The 20,050-nt window shown below is 46.9% G+C and overlaps 1 protein-coding gene across 1 annotated transcript in view; it reads right to left on the bottom strand.

Annotated features, from left to right (window-relative positions):
• Positions 1 to 10,252: 10,252 nt before the first annotated feature.
• The window catches only part of LOC311242067 (formin-2-like), a gene marked incomplete at its 5' end in the record, with an annotated part of 151,592 nt that continues 141,794 nt past the window's right edge, over positions 10,253 to 20,050 (bottom strand). The window contains 2 exons of the mRNA XM_084331018.1: positions 10,253 to 10,357; positions 11,210 to 11,291. Coding sequence (XP_084187144.1) covers positions 10,331 to 10,357; positions 11,210 to 11,291 — 109 coding nt within the window. The 3' untranslated portion in view covers positions 10,253 to 10,330. The remainder of the gene's footprint in view (positions 10,358 to 11,209; positions 11,292 to 20,050) is intronic.

Here is a 20,050-nt window from a genome sequence, read left to right as displayed (position 1 = left end):
ATAATTACTGGATGTACTATAAATGAAACAAGAGACAGTTATACAGACATAATACAGCTGCTCTCCGTTTCCCCCAGACTGGAGGTTACTACAATACATTACTATAATGAGGCCCAATCCCAATATGAGGTGTCCCATTTTCTAGGTAAAGATTTCAAACCCTTATAAGCTCCATTCTGAAGGACCACTATGCCCAGTGGAGGGCACTCCAAAACTATGGGTAGGACCAAGGGAAGGGAATTGGGATTGGGCATAAATTGACACAAATTAGACAACAGACCCTCATTTGAAGGTTTTTTATAACAAGATACCCCCCCTCGTCTGATAAGGTCTTTGCTTTTAAGATGTGTTTTAGTACAGCATTCCATTACTGTCTATTACTGTGGGTGAGAAGATAGTCTGACAATTTGTGGATTTACATTTTATTATAGAAGAAAAAAGTATTATACATTTTTCTGGGGACCCCTGAAACCCATCCAAGGACCACTGGGGTCCCAGGAACCCAGGTTGAGAACCGTTGCTCTAGACTGACATGGATTTACATGATGAGTATAAATAAAAGCTGTAATAGTTCTGATCTTCAGCATCGAGGCAGTTGTGCTGACATACTGTAACACACATCAAGTCAAGAGTCAAGAGTCACTTTATCGTCCCATCAGCTGGGAAATGTGTCTTGGGCTTACACAAACACATACATACAGACATGACGCAACTGTCTCCAAACAAAGAAGATAAACAATATAAAGATACAAAAAAGTACCTGCACATTAGGATGTCTGGCAACATCACATATATATATAGTAATAGTATAACCAAATATCGATTATCGAATATCGATAATATAACGACCAAATATCGGTTATTGGATAATTGCCGGCCATTTATCTGGCACTATTTAAAAGTTTAACTGAGATCGGAATAAAGGAGTTTTTAAACCTGTTTAGTCTAGAGAGTGTGGAACTCTAAACCTCCTCCCGGTACTTTGTACTTTCCTTTGTACTTTGTACATGTACTTTCCTCATGAGACTGAAACAATCAGACTGAGGTTTCTCTGAGACAGGAAGCGACATTAAAACAATCAGACTGACGTTTCTTTGAGACAGGAAGCAACCGTGACTCAGGTGGTAGAGCGTCGTCTGGCAATCAGAAGGTTCCTGGTTCGATTCCAGCTCCTCCAGGCAGTGTGTCGAAGTGTCCTTGAGCAAGACACTTAACCCCTAACTGCTCCCGGTGAGCAGGTTGGCACCTTGCATGGTTGCCTCTGCTGTCGGTGTGTGAATGCGGGACATAATTTGTAAATCGTTTTGGATAAAAAGCACTATATAAATGCAGTCTATTTAACATTTAGCAGATTAGGTTAATGCTCACTCAATTACTCTCCTTAATGCTGTTCTCAGGTCTAAAGGCCAAGTAGTAGCTTTAGCTCTTTTGCATCTACTGCTTCTGATGCAGATTACAACACATTTCATTTGAAAGCTGCACTCAGCAAGCAGTGACATAAGGATATGAACTCAGGGGTCTCTGTTGTGGGTATATTCAAATAATAAATATTATTAAACTGTACATATTGGCACATGTCAAAAATGGCATAATATTTATAGATAGTGTGGCAGATCTCACCCCCCCTCCCATGGATATGTGAAGGATGGGAAATACTTTTGCCACGGAAGGAGTAGAGTCAATTAGGTAGCTGATTAGTACTGATAGAACACACCTGCACATCATTAGTCCACCCACATCTCACATGCACACGCCCAGACCCACACACTACAAAGCCATTAGGTTAGTGAGGAGTAAGTTGAGTGGAGGTGAGGTTGGAGTTGTTGTTAGTGAGAGAGATTGTTGTATTCGGAGTTGTGAAGGTGAGAGGTAGTGAGAGGAGAGGTGAAGGCGAGTAGGTGTTCATTGTGTACGGACCCTGGACTGGCTGAGAAACCTGCTTGTTTTTTTTTATCCACTTTTTTAATTTTTTTCTCCCATCCCAATTTCGTATTTCCAATTTCTTCCCTCCCCCGTCTTGAACGTTGTTAGACTATGCCTCCCACTGGTCGGCTGTAGTGAGGATAGAAACCTTGCATCACGTGTCCCCTCCGGTACACAAGGAGGCAGCCTGTCGCATCTTTTCACCGCAGCAGCTCGAACTCTCAGTGGCGAGGAATAACGCGTGGGAGGCTCACGCTGCCCCCGATACTTCCTGTTTCCGCCGCACCGGCGTCACCCAACCGACCTGTAGGAGTCGCTGTCCACAACGTCCAATCCCCACCCACCGGCTTTCCCACCCTCTAACACTGCCAATTGTGTTAGTTACGGCCGGCCAAGCCGGTAGCAACGCCGAGAGCTGGGCTCGATACCACCATCTCCTGCGTTAGTAGCAAGCGCCTTGCCCACTGCGCCACTCAGCTGCCCTAATCCCCTTGTGTACTGACCCTGGACCGGATGACTACCCTGAGTATTGAACAATCCCTTTTTCTGTCGGCGAGCCTGTTTTGTGTTTTTGACCCTCGGACTGGATCACGACCATTATTTTGCTTTTCCCACTGGATTCTGCCTTTAATTCAATAACTACTTGTATTGATTGATATTGCTCGTGTCGACATTTGAATTTGTTTGTATTTGAACCAGTTTTTACCAGTATTTGAGTCTGAACCCCACCAGGCTCGTCACAATAGATATAGGTATTTGATACGAGTTCCATTAGATCCTAGATCCTCTTTGACCGGTGAAGATGAAGATGAAGAATACTGTCAAGGACAACATCTCTATCCTTCTCCATCCTGTCATTCCAACAACTTCATACACCTATTCCATGATACATTTTGGGAACTTAAAATGAGATAGATACGGGAGGCAGATGACGAGTGAAACCGAAGATGTTTGGAACACACATGTTATTGTGGTGACACTTCCTCTCTGTCTTTACCTAACCCCTACCTTTACCTGTACCCTCCCCCCTTCCTACCTAACACCTACCTGTACCCTCCCCCCTTCCTACCTAACACCTACCTGTACCCTCCCCCCTTCCTACCTAACACCTACCTGTACCCTCCCCCCTTCCTACCTAACACCTACCTGTACCCTCCCCCCTTCCTACCTAACACCTACCTGTACCCTCCCCCCTTCCTACCTAACACCTACCCTGTACCCTCCCCCCTTCCTACCTAACAACTACCTGTACCCTCCCCCCTTCCTACCTAACACCTACCTGTACCCTCCCCCCTTCCTACCTAACACCTACCTTTACCCATACCCCCCCCCCCCCTTCCTACCTAACACCTACCTGTACCCTCCCCCTTCCTACCTAACACCTACCTTTACCCTCCCCCTTCCTACCTAACACCTACCTGTACCTGTACCCTCCCCCCTTCCTACCTAACACCTACCTTTACCCTCCCCCTTCCTACCTAACACCTACCTGTACCCTCCCCCCTTCCTACCTAACACCTACCTGTACCTGTACCCTCCCCCCTTCCTACCTAACACCTACCTTTACCCGTACCCCCCCCTTCCTACCTAACACCTACCCTGTACTCTCCCCCCTTCCTACCTAACACCTACCTGTACCTGTACCCTCCCCCCTTCCTACCTAACACCTACCTTTACCCTCCCCCTTCCTACCTAACACCTACCTGTACCCGTACCCCCCCTTCCTACCTAACACCTACCTGTACCTGTACCCCCCCCCCCTTCCTACCTAACACCTACCTGTACCTCTACCCTCCCCCCTTCCTACCTGAGGGAAATAATCTGTTCCTGAGTCTGTTTGGAGGTTCCTGTAGCGCCTCCCGGAGGGAAGGAGGGCAAACAGTCCCTGATTGGGATGAGAGGTGTCCTTGACAATGCTGTGTACCTTCCTCAAACACCGTTTGTGGTGGATAGACTCAATAGAGCGATGTACCGGTGATGCGTTGGGCAGTTTTCACCACCCTCTGCAGTGCTGTCCGGTCAGAGGCAGTGCAGTTGCCGTACCAGACTGTGATACAGTTGGTCAATATACTTTCTATGGCACACCGGTAAAAGTTCACCAGAATCTGAGGGGACAGGTGGGCTTTCCTCAGTCCCCTCAGGAAGAAGAAGCGCTGGTGAGCCAAGAGAGGTCCTCAGAGATGGACATGCTCAACCTCCGTCTGGTTGATATGGCCAGGGGCATGCGCGCCGGCTCTGGTCTTCCTGAAGTCCACAATGAGCTCCTTGGTTTTCTTGGTGTCGAGGGCCAGGTTGTTGTGTCAGCGCATCACTGGAATCGAGGAGCTAGCTTTAGACTAGCGTGCAGTCCACCTTGCGTACCCCTCTTTTGTTTATGTTCACGTGGGGGGGGGGGGGGGGGGGGGGTTTGCCCAGTCGGCCGCGCTGTGATGATATTCCTCTGGGAGCTGTAGATCGCTGATGACGTTGTCAGATTGTTGTAATCCAACGTCCAAAAGATATCGTCGGGTAGTATGATATAAAAGCAAGACTGTTCTGAGTGAGCAGACTTAAAACAAATGGGTATATTACCGCTAATCCGCAAATTGCATTACAGTAAGTACATCTTAAAACACATCTGGCGCCAATAACGTCGTACAACGTGTTTCAAGGTCATGCTAATTCTGCCAAACCACGGCGTACGACGTCATTGATATCATATTTCATTTTTTCGCCATGGTATTCATAATTCCCTCACCCAGCCTCGGCTGATACAGTGGGAGCCTGCACAACTCTGCAACGCTTTAATACTGCCGCCTGGTGGATGATTGGCGAGTTACAACCGGAAATGGATCTCTGGTGATCTCTGTGCATCTGGAAAATGCGTCCGGCAGTCACATATTGTTGCGGGACTCTAGACACACATCCGTGTATATCGATCGCTGCCATAACTCAATAATCGATATGATTTGGGCGTTTATTATTATTATACAAACCGGAAATGGATCTAGTAGATCGCCGTCAAATAAGTGGGATCTTTTTCCTCCAGTCTCATCGGCGAACGGTAAGAGGACAGTAACGATACTTTCAGCGTGTTTGTTTATTATTATTAATGCAAACTGCTCTGATCAATATTTCACCCATACTACATAAAGCATTTACTGACGATCACGGAATTATAAACGACCCCCCCCCCCCCCCCCCCGTTCATCCGCGCATGATCAGTCATAACGTTTAGGATCATGTACAGTTGAAATCTTTAATATAGCCTGTATCGGCAACAAACGGCAGTTGATAATCTATATATGCGTTTATGCCGATAACTCACGTTCTAGGAATTACTGCAGAAAACGATAAAAACATTTATATTCTAGACGGTATTTTCGTATGAATCTATGAATGAAAAAGTATAACGTTCCTACATCCTGAACGATAGATAATCGATGTTGAATGGGCCATAGTAATGTCAATTTAGCAATACAATTAAAAAAGTTATAGCCCTGCAAAGAAGGTGAACATCTCCATAGGCTTAGAGTGGTGGCAGAGAGTGGTTGAGATGGAAAAACTCTGTGGCAGTTAATGTGTTAACATGCAATACTCTTAATAATCTTTGTACAAAAGCCATAATACCCTGGAGGGTGTTATACTGGGATTATGGGTTGTGACATCCACCTGGTACTGCCATGTACAGCATCACAGCCCTGCTCATAACCTACCTTAGTGATCTCCATGTTCTGCTGGGGTGATACGTTTGTATTTCTACAGGTCTAAAACCTTTGTGTCTCTCTCCTCTCCTCAGGATGTATTGGAAGGTGCTGCTGTCAGTCACACTGGCTTGCTTCCTATCGGCCACGGGCGGGGAGTCGCGCAAGCCCCGCCCCCAAGGCTCCATCCCTTCCCCGTACAAGTCCAACAACGGCAACGCCTCGGACCGCCGCCGCGGCAAACAGGAAGTGCTCTCGTCCAGCCAGGAGGCGCTGGTGGTGACGGAGAGGAAGTACCTGAAGAGCGACTGGTGCAAGACGCAGCCGCTGAGGCAGACGGTGAGCGAGGAGGGCTGTGTGAGCCGCACGGTCATCAACCGCTTCTGCTACGGCCAGTGCAACTCCTTCTACATCCCGCGGCACGTCAAGAAGGAGCAGGAGTCCTTCCAGTCCTGCGCCTTCTGCAGGCCTCGCAGGTTCACAACCCTCACCCTGGAGCTGGACTGTCCCGGCCTGACGCCTCCCGTCAGACGCCGCAAGATCCAGCGGGTCAAACAGTGTCGCTGCGTCTCCGTCAGCGTGGCGGCGTCGGAGTCCGGGAAGCCGTGATCGCACACGGAGGGCCGCTGCTGCTGCCTGCCTGCGAGGAATTCTTCTGGACCGCTAAGAACATGTGACACTGGGCACAAGACACTTAAGCCCGGAGCCCTATTTTCTGAAAATCCGCCTAAAATACATACCTAAGTAAATGGAAGATTGCTCCACTTCTACAAGGTCCATTTGCATGTTCTTGGTATCTAGGGACATCTATGGACCTCAGTGAATGTAGTGTCAGAAATATTGTGTGAAAGCCCTAAATATGTAACTTCCCCTGACTGATATCTGACCCTGGAGGGCTTTCATTCATCCCATTCTGTCATGAAATCAACTGAACTGAATCTGGATTCTGCCACAATATGACTGCAGTATGTAATATATTATACAGATTCTGACCTAAATCATTAAAGGGTCAATGCCACCAGAGTGCCTTTCAACGTTTGAACATTTTGAGCTTCAGTTAGCATATTACAACAAACTGTGACCAGCTAACCAGAAAGATATTGTATTCTAATCACTTCCGGCATATTTTCTTTGCCAACAGGGTGAGCATGTTTGGCCAGAGCAAGATAGCAAACTTAAAACAAACAAACAAATGTATGCAATTGTTTTCAAATTAGAAAATGTGAAATTTGAACAAATCTATAGGACAGGTTGGACAATCATTTAAGGGACACACACACAAACTCTACTTTATTAAATTCAATTATTTGTATTACCAAATGATCAATATACTCGAGTAATATATGCGTAAACCAAAAAAAGTAATTTTATGATTAGACTATATTTTACTCTCATTGAAATTGAATTAGTACATAGGACATAGCAAAATAGCATGCATCCTCTTATGTACAAAACTGGAAACATTCATTTAAAGAGCCAAGTCATTTTGTAACCTAACATTTACAGCATGTTTTATTACAGAAACATGAGCAAGCATACCTGATGTCCCAGTCTCGGTCAGGAAACCTCAACGCTCCATTGACAACTTGAAACGTCTCTTGAACTATCAATGATGAGGGTTTGAATTCAAAATGATGAAATTCAGTGTTGTAATTCTAAATTAGGTTCATAATTCTAAATGGGGCTTGTAATTCTGAATGACAGCTATTGTAGAAGTTCCCTCCGCTCTGCGTGTGTTTTAGCTAGTACTGCAGGGATTCCTCCTGAGGGGTTTCCAGCCTCCTTGTTTGATCAAATGTCATTACATCTATTCTGTAAAAATAGATACTATTGATACTAGAAGACACAGTATAGATACTTTATAATGTACCATTGTTTGATATAAGTGTACATATATAACTGAAGAAATTAATAAATTATATACTTTATTCGGCTCTGCAGTGGACCCGACATGTTTTCTTTGCTTGTTTAAGAACTTGGTTTTGCTGCTAGACTGTTACCTTGACAATGACAGTAACATTAATATTATATAACTTGGTTTTGCTAGGCTGTGGTACCTTGACAATGATCGTAACATTAATATTATAGAACTTGGTTTTGCTAGGCTGTGGTACCTTGAAAATGACAGTAACATTACTATTATACAACTTGGGTTTATGTGGCGACAGTGGCTCGGGAGGTAGAGCAGTCGTCTGGTAATCCGGAGGTTCCCAGTTCGATTCCTGCTTTTCGTCCATGCTCTATCCATACTGTGGATCACTGTCCCTTTTAGCTTTTCTACGTTCTTGTAAATTCTTGTCTTAATCATCCCTTTGCCCATTCTGCCCCAGTATCAGCAATAACAAAATATAACGTAAAAAAATACATTTCTAACATTAGTTACTCACTCGCTCTACAAAACTTTGCCTGGGAAAATGTAAACGCAGGCCCTTCTGGTCTCCTCGCCAGCTTTTGCAGACAAAACGGCCTGGACACACGGGCGTTTTAGAATAATTAGAAATAGCCAGTCTTCTCGCTGATGGTCTTGTTTGCTTATGTACAGTTGCTCGTAGGACTCCTTTAGACGGGGCAACAGTGGCTCGGGAGGTAGAGCAGTCGTCTGGCAATCCAGAGGTTCCCGGTTCGATTCCCGCTCCTCCCGAGCAGCGTGTCGATGTGTCCTTGAGTGTCCTTGCATGGTCGCCCCCGCCGTCGGTGTGTGAATGTGTGAGTGAATGGGTAAAATGTGAGGAACAAATTGTAAAGCGCTTTGGATAAAAGCACTATATAAAAAAGCAGCCATTTACCATTTACATGGTACACAATGGAATTTACAGGAAGCCCCCCCCCTACAGAATATGGAATATTCCAATCACAGGAAACCAAATAAAATGCAGAATTTATTCAGTTATATTTTACATAAATTACACCGCTCAGCAGAGCCGGACACATTAGAACCACACTTCTAGGATTTGACCAAAGTCTCCTATTGGTCAACATGCTGGAGGGGTTTGAACAGGGACTTCATAAAATTAACAAAAACATATACGACGTAAACAATTCAATACTACTTTACAACAATAAAATCATAGTTAGCATTTTAAATAAATGTTTTCCGCAACTTAAGTCAAGTGTACCGTGATGCAAGTAAAAATGTCCTTCTCGACATCGTTTTCTTGTGAAATAGACAATGGCGTAATACAGACACACACACACACACACTTTTCCAATTCAGTGAGAAGACATTATGTTCTACATGTAGTGACAGACAACGCAGATATTTTAAGCACTGAATCAGTTTTCCATCCCTCACTCATCCAAACCTCGGGGTCTGGACCCATGTTGGATTGTGTCTCCTGGCCCTCCACTAGGGGCTGGTCTCTCAGTCCGCTAATCACTTGTTTAGGTCTTTTTAGTCTGTCAGGATCTCACGACGTGAAATCGTATCCTATTTTACATGAGTTGACTTAGAGTTTATTTAGCCGAGGACGGCCCTAGACACCATGTGGCTAGCGAGCTGGTTCATTAACAAGCTGAGGTTCCACAGTGAGGTTCCACAAGCTGAGGTTCCACAGTGAGGTTCCACAAGCTGAGGTTCCACCATGAGGTTCCACCACGAGGTGCCAGTGAGGTTCCACAAGATGAGGTTCCACAGTGAGGTGCCAGTGAGGTTCCACAGTGAGGTGCCAGTGAGGTTCCACAAGTTGAGGTTCCACAGTGAGGTTCCACAAGCTGAGGTTCCACAGTGATGTTCCACAAGCTGAGGTTCCACAGTAAGGTTCCACAGTAAGGTTCCACAAGCTGACATACTGAGTTAGTGAATGGCCAACAGCCCAGAGCAGGAACTATAATAGTGTCAAAGTCATCCAGTGTAATACAAATTACATTTAAGTATTCAAATTGAATAAAAGCCATACAATGGTGTATGGGGAAATAATGTGAGCTAAATTAGGATCACTTGTGTATAGGGTGCATGTAGAGGGTCAATCTGCACACTTTTGGATTACTTTACTTACTAAAGTTCTGTGTTGAAATAGTACGAATGGCTGCTTTAGAGACGAACACTTTCCTTCAGCTTCATGTTAACCCTTTCACTGCCACACGACAGAAGGTTAACCCTTTACTATCACACAACCGACGGCGATGCTCCATCATTAGCGTCATTAGCTCCACAACCGCCGCCGTCGGTTGTGTGATAGTAAAGGGCTAACCTTCTGTATTGTCACAGTGAAAGGGTTAACCGGCTGTCGTGTGGCAGTGAAAGGGTTAAAGTCATTCTTGTCATGATACAAAATCTAGTAACTTTTCCCGCCACACTGTGAACCTTTATTGAAAATGACTGGTAAGTGGAGGGGTCGCCGGAAGGGGTCGTGGTTAAACATCCGTCTTGTTTTGGTCGAGTAGTAGTCATCTATAAATCCCAACGATGATGCGCCTTGGTTGAGACAGTACCACACATCAAGCGCACCTGCCGTGTCCTGAGCCCACATCCTTCCCGGGGTGCGTTGGGTTTTTTGTGACATGTCAGATGGATGGTAGGCAGACTTAACATAAGGCAGCGGGTCCGGAGAGGATGCGGGATGGAGCGGGGGGGCGGGACAAACTGGGCAGATGTTTCTGGTTCAAGTGTTTAATCTGCAGATACATGCAGTCCAACCGGTGTCCCACTTAATCTCCTCTGATTTTTACTGTCCGTTTCTACGCTCACTCCTGGCGTTCCCAGGCCGGAGAAGCCCTCGCCGTGCTCAGATCTTCATGCCCAGTTTGGCTTTCTGGAGGAACACAGAAGAAACACACAAGACAAGACTGGTGACGAAGGGAAACTGGGCATTCGCAGTCGCAGCACCGACACTCCCCACTAAACTTAAAATCTGCAAGCAGTCTACAGACTTTTAAGGCCATGCTCAAAACCCACCTTTTCGCCATAAAAAAAATCCATGAGCTCGTTTTTGTATTGTAGTATGACTGGTGTATTATGTCTGTCTGTTCTCCATCTGCTTGGTTGGCGTCTGCATGTATTTTTCTTTTCCGTTTTCGTATTGTTCCCGTATTGTTTTTATTTTTTTTTTCTCTGGGCTGCGCCCCGGGCCGATGTAACTATTGGTTGAGGGGCGCAATATAAATAAATGTATCATATCATATCAAACCACTCAGACACAGCAGGAGGGGCTGAACAGGAGAGACAGTCTGACAGCAGTTTCAGTGGAACGTCTGACACGTCGCTACGGAACAGCTAAGACTATTGTTTTTCCCCCCTGTTGCAGTGTTTAATAGAGGAGATCAGATCTGCTTTATGTTTGCTTTTGTTGTCCAGTTGAAACAGTCAACGATAATGTGTCATCCAGACTAATCTGACAGCAGTATCAGAGCCTGATAATCTGACAGCAGTACTTGAGCCTGATAATCTGACAGCCGTATCTGAGCCTGATAATCTGACAGCAGTACTTGAGCCTGATAATCTGACAGCCGTATCAGAGCCTGATAATCTGACAGCAGTACTTGAGCCTGATAATCTGACAGCCGTATCAGAGCCTGATAATCTGACAGCAGTACCTGAGCCTGATAATCTGACAGCCGTATCAGAGCCTGGTGTATGAAATAATAAGAGGACAGAGAGAGCTTACGATCCCAGAAGCATGTTTTGGTTTGACACTGTAGGAGGCTTTCTCCTTCGCCTGACGGAAGCACTCCTCTGCTGCCTTCAACCTGCAACACAAACAACAGTGGGGTGAGATGTGATTAGTGCAGGGTGCTAGTGGTACAGCATGATTCAGACATTTGTACACGCCCTCCCCTCATCTCTCTCTCCTTCCCTCACACACACACACACACACACACACACACACACACACACACACACACACACACACACACACACACACACACACACACACACACACACACACACACACACACACACACACACACACACACACACACACACACACACACACACACACACACACACACACACACACACACACACACACACACACCTACAGTCTGTAAACACATGTAATCCCATCTGTAATGCTCGTACCAGCTCCCTCATGCCTCCAACACACACATTGTTAAGGCTTTAGTTTTGGAGACAGGTTAACAGAGTGTCTTTTTGTACCGTACCCATAGAACCATCACTGTCAGATAGATCGATAGAGAGGACAATAGGAGACAGGAGGAGAGATAGGAGAAGAGAGAGATAGGAGAAGAGAGAGAGAGGAGGAGAGAGAGAGAGGAGGAGAGAGAGAGAGGAGGAGAGAGAGGAGAAGAGAGAGATAGGTGAAGAGAGAGAGAGGACAGGAGGAGAGAGAGAGGAGAAGAGAGAGAGAGGACAGGAGGAGAGAGGAGAAGAGAGAGAGGACAGGAGGAGAGAGAGAGAGGAGAAGAGAGAGAGAGGACAGGAGGAGAGAGGAGAGAGAGGAGGAAAGAGAGGCGGAGAGAGAGAGGAGAAGAGAGAGAGGACAGGAGGAGAGAGAGAGGAGAAGAGAGAGAGGACAGGATGAGAGAGAGAAGGAGAGAGGACAGGAGGAGAGGGAGGACAGAAGGAGAGAGAGAGGAGAATAGAGAGAGAGGACAGGAGGAGAGAGAGGACAGGAGGAGAGAGAGATGAGAAGAGAGAGAGGACAGGAGGAGAGAGAGGACATGAGGAGAGAGAGGACAGGAGGAGAGGGAGGACATGAGGAGAGGGAGAACATGAGGAGAGAGGACAGGAGGAGAGAGAGGACAGGAGGAGAGAGAGGACATGAGAGAGAGGACAGGAGAGAGAGGACAGGAGAGAGAGGACAGGAGGAGAGAGAGGACATGAGGAGAGGGAGGACATGAGGAGAGAGAGGACAGGAGGAGAGAGAGGACATGAGGAGAGAGAGGACAGGAGGAGAGAGAAGAAGAGGAGAGAGAGGACATGAGGAGAGAGAGGACATGAGGAGAGAGAGGACAGGAGGAGAGAGAGGACAGGAGGAGAGAGAGGACAGGAGGAGAGAGAGGACAGGAGGAGAGAGAGAGGACAGGAGGAGAGAGAGAGGACAGGAGGAGAGAGAGGACAGGAGGAGAGAGAGAGGAGAAGAGAGAGAGAGGACAGGAGGAGAGAGTGGACAGGAGGAGAGAGAGGAGAAGAGGAGAGAGAGGACAGGAGGAGAGAGAGGACAGGAGGAGAGATAGAGAGGAGAAGAGGAGAGAGAGGATATGAGGAGAGAGAGGACAGGCGGAGAGAGAGGACAGGAGGAGAGAAAAGAAGAGGAGAGAGAGGACAGGAGGAGAGAGTGGACAGGAGGAGAGAGAGGACAGGAGAGAGAGGACAGGAGGAGAGAGAGAGGAGAAGAGGAGAGAGAGGACAGGAGGAGAGAGTGGACATGAGGAGAGAGAGGACAGGAGGAGAGAGAGAGAGGAGAAGAGGAGAGAGAGGACAGGAGGAGAGAGTGGACATGAGGAGAGAGAGGACAGGAGGAGAGAGAGAGAGGAGAAGAGGAGAGAGAGGACATGAGGAGAGAGAGGACAGGAGGAGAGAGAGGACAGGAGGAGAGAGAGGACAGGAGGAGAGAGAGGACATGAGGAGAGAGGACAGGAGGAGAGAGAGGACATGAGGAGAGAGAGGAGAAGAGAGAGAGAGAGGACAGGAGGAGAGAGTGGACAGGAGGAGAGAGAGGACATGAGGAGAGAGAGAGAGAGGACATGAGGAGAGAGATGACAGGAGGAGAGAGAGGAGAAGAGGAGAGAGTGGACATGAGGAGAGAGTGGACAGGAGGAGAGAGAAGAAGAGGAGAGAGAGGAGGAGAGAGAGGACAGGAGGAGAGAGAGGAGGAGAGAGGCAGGAGGAGAGAGAAGAAGAGGAGAGAGAGGACAGGAGGAGAGAGAGGACATGAGGAGAGAGAGGACAGGAGAGAGAGGACAGGAGGAGAGAGAGAGAGGAGAAGAGAGAGAGGACAGGAGGAGAGAGAGGACAGGGGGAGAGAGATAGGAGAAGAGAGAGAGGACAGGAGGAGAGAGAGGACAGGGGGAGAGAGAGGAGAAGAGGAGAGAGAGGACAGGAGGAGAGAGGACAGGAGGAGAGAGAGGACATGAGAGAGAGAGAGAGGACAGGAGGAGAGAGAGGAGGAGAGGAGAGAGAGGACAGGAGGAGAGAGGACAGGAGGAGAGAGAGGACATGAGAGAGAGAGAGAGGACAGGAGGAGAGAGAGGAGGAGAGGAGAGAGAGGACATGAGGAGAGGACAGGAGGAGAGAGAGGACAGGAGGAGAGAGTGGAGAAGAGGAGAGAGAGGACAGGAGAGAGAGGACAGGAGGAGAGAGAGGACAGGAGGAGAGAGAGGACAGGAGGAGAGAGAGGAGAAGAGGAGAGAGAGGACAGGAGGAGAGAGAGGACATGAGGAGAGAGAGGACAGGAGGAGAGAGAGGACAGGAGGAGAGAGAGGACATGAGAGAGAGGACATTAGGAGAGAGAGGACAGGAGGAGAGAGGACAGGAGGAGAGAGAGGACAGGAGGAGAGAGAGGACAGGAGGAGAGAGAGGAGAAGAGGAGAGAGAGGACAGGAGGAGAGAGAGGACATTAGGAGAGAGAGGACATGAGAGAGAGGACATGGGGAGAGAGGACAGGAGGAGAGAGGACATGAGGAGAGAGAGGACAGGAGGAGAGAGAGGACAGGAGGAGAGAGAGGACAGGAGGAGAGAGAGGACAGGAGGAGAGAGAGGACAGGAGGAGAGAGGACAGGAGGAGAGAGAGGACAGGAGGAGAGAGGACAGGAGGAGAGAGAGGACAGGAGGAGAGAGAGGACATGAGGAGAGAGAGGACAGGAGGAGAGAGAGGAGAAGAGGAGAGAGTGGACAGGAGGAGAGAGTGGACAGGAGGAGAGAGAAGAAGAGGAGAGAGAGGAGGAGAGAGAGGACAGGAGGAGAGAGAAGAAGAGGAGAGAGAGGAGGAGAGAGTGGACAGGAGGAGAGAGAAGAAGAGGAGAGAGAGGAGGAGAGAGAGGACAGGAGGAGAGAGAGGACATGAGGAGAGAGATAGGAGAAGAGAGAGAGGACAGGAGGAGAGGACAGGGGGAGAGAGAGGAGAAGAGGAGAGAGAAGACAGGAGGAGAGAGAGGACAGGAGGAGAGAGAGGAGGAGAGGAGAGAGAGGACAGGAGGAGAGAGAGGAGGAGAGAGAGAGAGGACATGAGGAGAGAGTGGACATGAGGAGAGAGAGGACAGGAGGAGAGAGAGGACAGGAGGAGAGAGTGGAGAAGAGGAGAGAGAGGACAGGAGGAGAGAGAGGACAGGAGGAGAGAGAGGACATGAGGAGAGAGAGGACAGGAGGAGAGAGTGGAGAAGAGGAGAGAGAGGACAGGAGGAGAGAGAGGAGAAGAGGAGAGAGAGGACAGGAGGAGAGAGAGGACATGAGGAGAGAGAGGACAGGAGGAGAGAGAGGACAGGAGGAGAGAGGGGACATGAGGAGAGAGAGGACATGAGGAGAGAGAGGACAGGAGGAGAGAGAGGACAGGAGAGAGAGGAGAGGAGGAGAGAGAGGACAGGAGGAGAGAGAGGACATGAGAGAGAGGACAGGAGGAGAGAGGACAGGAGGAGAGAGAGGACAGGAGGAGAGAGAGGAGAGGAGGAGAGAGAGGACAGGAGGAGAGAGAGGACATGAGAGAGAGGACAGGAGGAGAGAGAGGACATGAGAGAGAGGACAGGAGGAGAGAGGACAGGAGGAGAGAGGACAGAAGGAGAGAGGACAGGAGGAGAGAGAGGACATGAGGAGAGAGAGGACAGGAGGAGAGAGAGAGGACAGGAGGAGAGAGAGGACATGAGAGAGAGGACAGGAGGAGAGAGGACAGGAGGAGAGAGAGGACAGGAGGAGAGAGAGGACAGGAGGAGAGAGAGGACATGAGAGAGAGGACAGGAGGAGAGAGGACAGGAAGAGAGAGAGGACAGGAGGAGAGAGAGGACAGGAGGAGAGAGAGGACAGGAGGAGAGAGAGGACAGGAGGAGAGAGGACAGGAGGAGAGAGAGGAGAGGAGGAGAGAGGACAGGAGGAGAGAGAGGACATGAGAGCCCTCTTGCGCCGCCCCTGTGCCTCAAATAGATCCGCTATCAACTCTATCTTTAATCTTTCAAAATGTTCAGTTGCTATCGCTATTAGCTCTATCTTTAATTTTTCAAAATGTACAGTTGCTATTGCATGCACTCATCTGTGTCTCACCACACACATGAGTGCATGCTTACCAACTGTCCGTCTGCAACACTACTATCACCGACATCTAAGAAGGGAGATCCCCCCTTGAAAGGCCCTTCTAAGGTTTCTCTCCTCCACATTGCCTGTGGAGCTTTTTTTCCCTATTGTTAGGTTTTAGTGAGTTTTTCCTTACCTTCGCGTGGGGTATGTCTGGGAGTGCTTGCATTCTTTCATTTACTTGCATTCATCTAAAAAATGTTTGGACCCTATGGTGTTCTTGTTCTGTTCTTGACTTATTGTTATGTTGTCTTCTTGACTTGTTTAAAGAAGACCTGTACGGCCCATGGGGACATTAACGTGTGTTGTCGGGCCCTATAAATAAATTTGATTTGATTTGATTTGAGAGAGAGGACAGGAGGAGAGAGAGGACAGGAGGAGAGAGGAGTGGAAATATACAGTAGGAAGGTCAGAGTCAGATGTAATTCACCTCTAAACAGAAGCAGCTCAATGACCTTATTAGGACATCTGCTACATGTTCAGATACACTGGTGAGTCAAGGTCAACCATGATTTTTGTATGAAAGCAAGAATGACTTGTAACCCTTGTGTGACAGAATACTAATGTAACAAATAGTTCACTAATGTAACACTAGATACTAGGGGTGTAACGACGCATCGATTAATCGAAATGCATCGATTCTAATGTGTTAGAATCGATGCATCGATTTGAATATGTTAGAATCGATTATAATAGAAATGAATTGAATTTAAAAAAAAAAATTATAATTTTGTAATGTTTCTTTTTTGGTGTGTATTGTTTTTATTGACCTATAGTCCATTCATGCTGAGTGAATCAGTTCCCCCAGCCACATTTGTGTATTCAAAATGTTTTGGGGAATTAGAAAATGTATCGAATCGTGGTCAAATGGAGATTTCATGATGCATTGAATCGTTGCCTGAATAATCGTAATCGAAATTAATCGTTGTGAGGTTGCATCGTTACATCCCTACTAGATACTAATGAGCTGACCAATGAGCTGATGGAGTGACCAATCAGATGAGCAGAACAGAACAGACGAAGGAGAAAAGCACAGAACAGCAGAGCAGAATAAAATAGAGTAGAACAGAACATAATAGAACAGAACAGAGTAGAGCAGACCAGGTCAGAATAAAATAGAACAGAGCAGTGTGTTTTGAGCCTGTATGTGTGTGTTCTCCATCAGAAGATTGATCTCCCCATGCCACGTGTGTGTGTTATGTGTGTGTGTGTGTGTGTGTGTGAGGAGAACCATCACTCATGCACGCGTGCGCACGACACGTATGTGTGTGATGAGAGTCTGTGTTTCACACGTGCATGTGGAACAAATCTCAAGTCAGTGTTCTGTCTCTCACACAGTGAAAGTTTGAGTTAAGACAAGCTGTTACTCCTTATGGTAAACGGAAAGGAGAGAAGAAAAGAGAGAAGAGGAGGAGAGGAGATGAGATGAGAAAAGATAAGACAATATCAGAGAAGAGCAGAGCAGAGAATAGAGAGGAGAAGATAAGATAAGACAAGAGCAGAGCAGACAAGAGCAGGGCCCTCATGCATCAACGTGTTCTACGCACAGATCTGTGCGTAACCCGTGCGTACGATCATTTCTAAGCAAAGAGTGGGATTCATCAATTTAAACTTGAACTTGACTTCGTGCGTACATCTACGCACAGGTCAGACCTGGCGTACCTCGCGCCCAGTGGTAGAATATATTATTACAACAAGGAAATGAGCTTCTGTGCATAATAACACTGGATGTTCTGTATGAACCGTAGTTCATTATAGTTCATTGTAAGATAGCAACAGTAGTGTAATTATGGTCAAAACCCTATAAATAGCATTTGGAATAATAGATCTTTCTCTCAGAATGAATGCAGCATGGTTTATATAGCGTTATCGGAATATACGGGGTGTAGGCTACTGACTGACTGCGCTCCGCGTAGCTTGATTGATTGATTGATTGAAAAGTTTATTAACAGATTGCAGAATGGGTACAGTACAGTACAGCTCAGTACATACAATTGTTAATTGGGGATGCAGACCAACTTTCGTCCTGTTTACATCAGGGTCCCCCATTTTCAATTCATCATAAATCATAAAGCTCAACTCGTTATTATTTTGCGCACAGACCGCCGAAACACGGGAACGTTTTGATTATATTTAAAAGGCTTTACGTTAAACGAAACAAGTGGAATTTCGAAGCTGTAAGCAGAATAAGTCATATGAATATAGTGTTCTTCCCCCTTTTTACTGTACAAGAAAGAATAGAAAACGCATTGCAATGACACCATGCAGATAGTGGACAGACTATATGATGGGATTCAAGTTCGCGTTTTTGTTGCTCAGTCATAGGCATGCTGTCAGAGTATGATATCTTAATCAAACATTCTAGAACATTTGTCGTCACAGATCATGTCCTAATGGAACATAGGCTATGGCATGGATCGTGATATTGTGTGGACTGTTATTATTACTGTACGGCGGTACCACCCATTGTGACAGCAGCCTTGAGTCCCGCACACAAACATGATGGAATTCAAGTTCATGTATTGAAAGGCAGGATACATCATACATGCAGTGAGATTCATTGTTCTTGTATATGCTCTCGTATTATATTGTTTATATAGGCTACCCAATACTGACATCAAAATAGATTGTAGTATGCCTCTAGAAATCATATGCAGCAGGTAGAAAATTGACGGGAGATCCATCGCGATTTGGAATAGAATTGAGGAGAACTTTAATCCGTGGGTATTAATCAAACAACACGGGAAAAGGCAGTCATATTCCAGCGCGGTCTTTATTAGCCGACAACAAAATAGATGCCTCTAAAAATCATATAGCCAATCGAACACAACTAATAAAGGCATTCATATAACAGCACGGTTATAATGACACACAACCAACGCCAAACAGTGGTCAACGAACGGTCTTTATTAGTATTTTGAGCTGTCCAGGCAGAATTGCAGCAATGGTCTTAGGGAGCCGTTGATATCTGACATCACCGTTTACAAGTCCGCCTTTTATTTATCCCATAAATCATAATACGCGATAGTGTCTTCTTGGTTCGACAGCAGTGAATTCTCCGTGGAGTTTCTCGGAGTCCCGCTCGGGTCGGTCGGTCCATTATTTCACATCCCATGGGGGGTGTTTCCTCATTTTCATGACCATATATGGATAATCATGCACGAGCATTGACGGTAGAACAAAGTGGTATTCATCAACACGGCAGGGCATAGAGCCTGCTTACGCACGTGTGATGAATGCCGACTTCCCTGTGCGTACGCTAGTTCTACATTCCGTGCTTACGTGTGGAAGTAGGTCAAGTTCTACGTCCACGTTGATGCATGAGGGCCCAGATCAGATCAGAGCAGAGCAGAGCAGAGCAGAGCAGAGCAGAGCAGAGCAGAGCAGAGCAGAGCAGAGCAGAGCAGAGCAGAGCAGAGCAGAGCAGAGCAGAGAAGAGAAGAGAAGAGAAGAGAAGAGAAGAGAAGAGAAGAGAAGAGAAGAGAAGAGAAGAGAAGAGAAGAGAAGAGAAGAGAAGAGAAGAGAAGAGAGAGGAGAGGAGAGGAGAGGAGAGGAGAGGAGAGGAGAGGAGAGGAGAGGAGAGGAGAGGAGAGGAGAGGAGAGAAGAGGAGAGGAGAGAAGAGAGGAGGAGAGAAGAGAGGAGAGAAGAAAAGAAAAGAGTTTAATCTGAAATATTTCCAAATCCTCCACTATGGTTGTGTAACGTGTCGTCTCTCGAGCTTCTTTCTCACCTTCACGCAAAGTTAAAACCACACTGTAAGTGAAACCTAAGAATAGCTGCTCTCTGCACAGACGTGTTCAGTTTATCATGTTGTGTCTCTGGTTGAAACTGTCTCCCCCTCCCCCCCACTCCTATACCCTCCCCATGGGGACATTAACGTGTGTTGTCGGGCCTTACAAATAGAGAGAGGAGAGAAGAGAAAAGAGAGGGGAGAGGAGAGGAGAATAGAGGAGGGGAGAGGAGATACAAGAGAGGAGAGGAGTTTCATTTGAAATATTTCCAAATTCTCCACTATGGTTGTGTAACGTGTCGTCTCTAGAGCTTCTCTCTCACCTTCACGCAAAGTTAAAACCACACTGTAAGTGAAACCTAAGAATAGCTGCTCTCTGCACAGACGCGTTCAGTTTATCATGTTGTGTCTAACTGTGTTAACACCTCCCCTCCTGTCTACCTGTGTAACTCCTCCCCTCCCCCATCATGTCTACCTGTGTAACCCCTCCCCTCCTGACTACCTGTAACACCTCCCCTCCTGTCTACCTGTAA

Source organism: Notolepis coatsorum (genome assembly GCF_963971535.1).
Source record: "Notolepis coatsorum genome assembly, chromosome: 15".
Taxonomy (NCBI): domain Eukaryota; kingdom Metazoa; phylum Chordata; class Actinopteri; order Aulopiformes; family Paralepididae; genus Notolepis; species Notolepis coatsorum.
The sequence above is the reverse complement of the archived record's forward strand: the minus strand, read 5'-3'. Positions and strand labels throughout refer to the sequence as shown.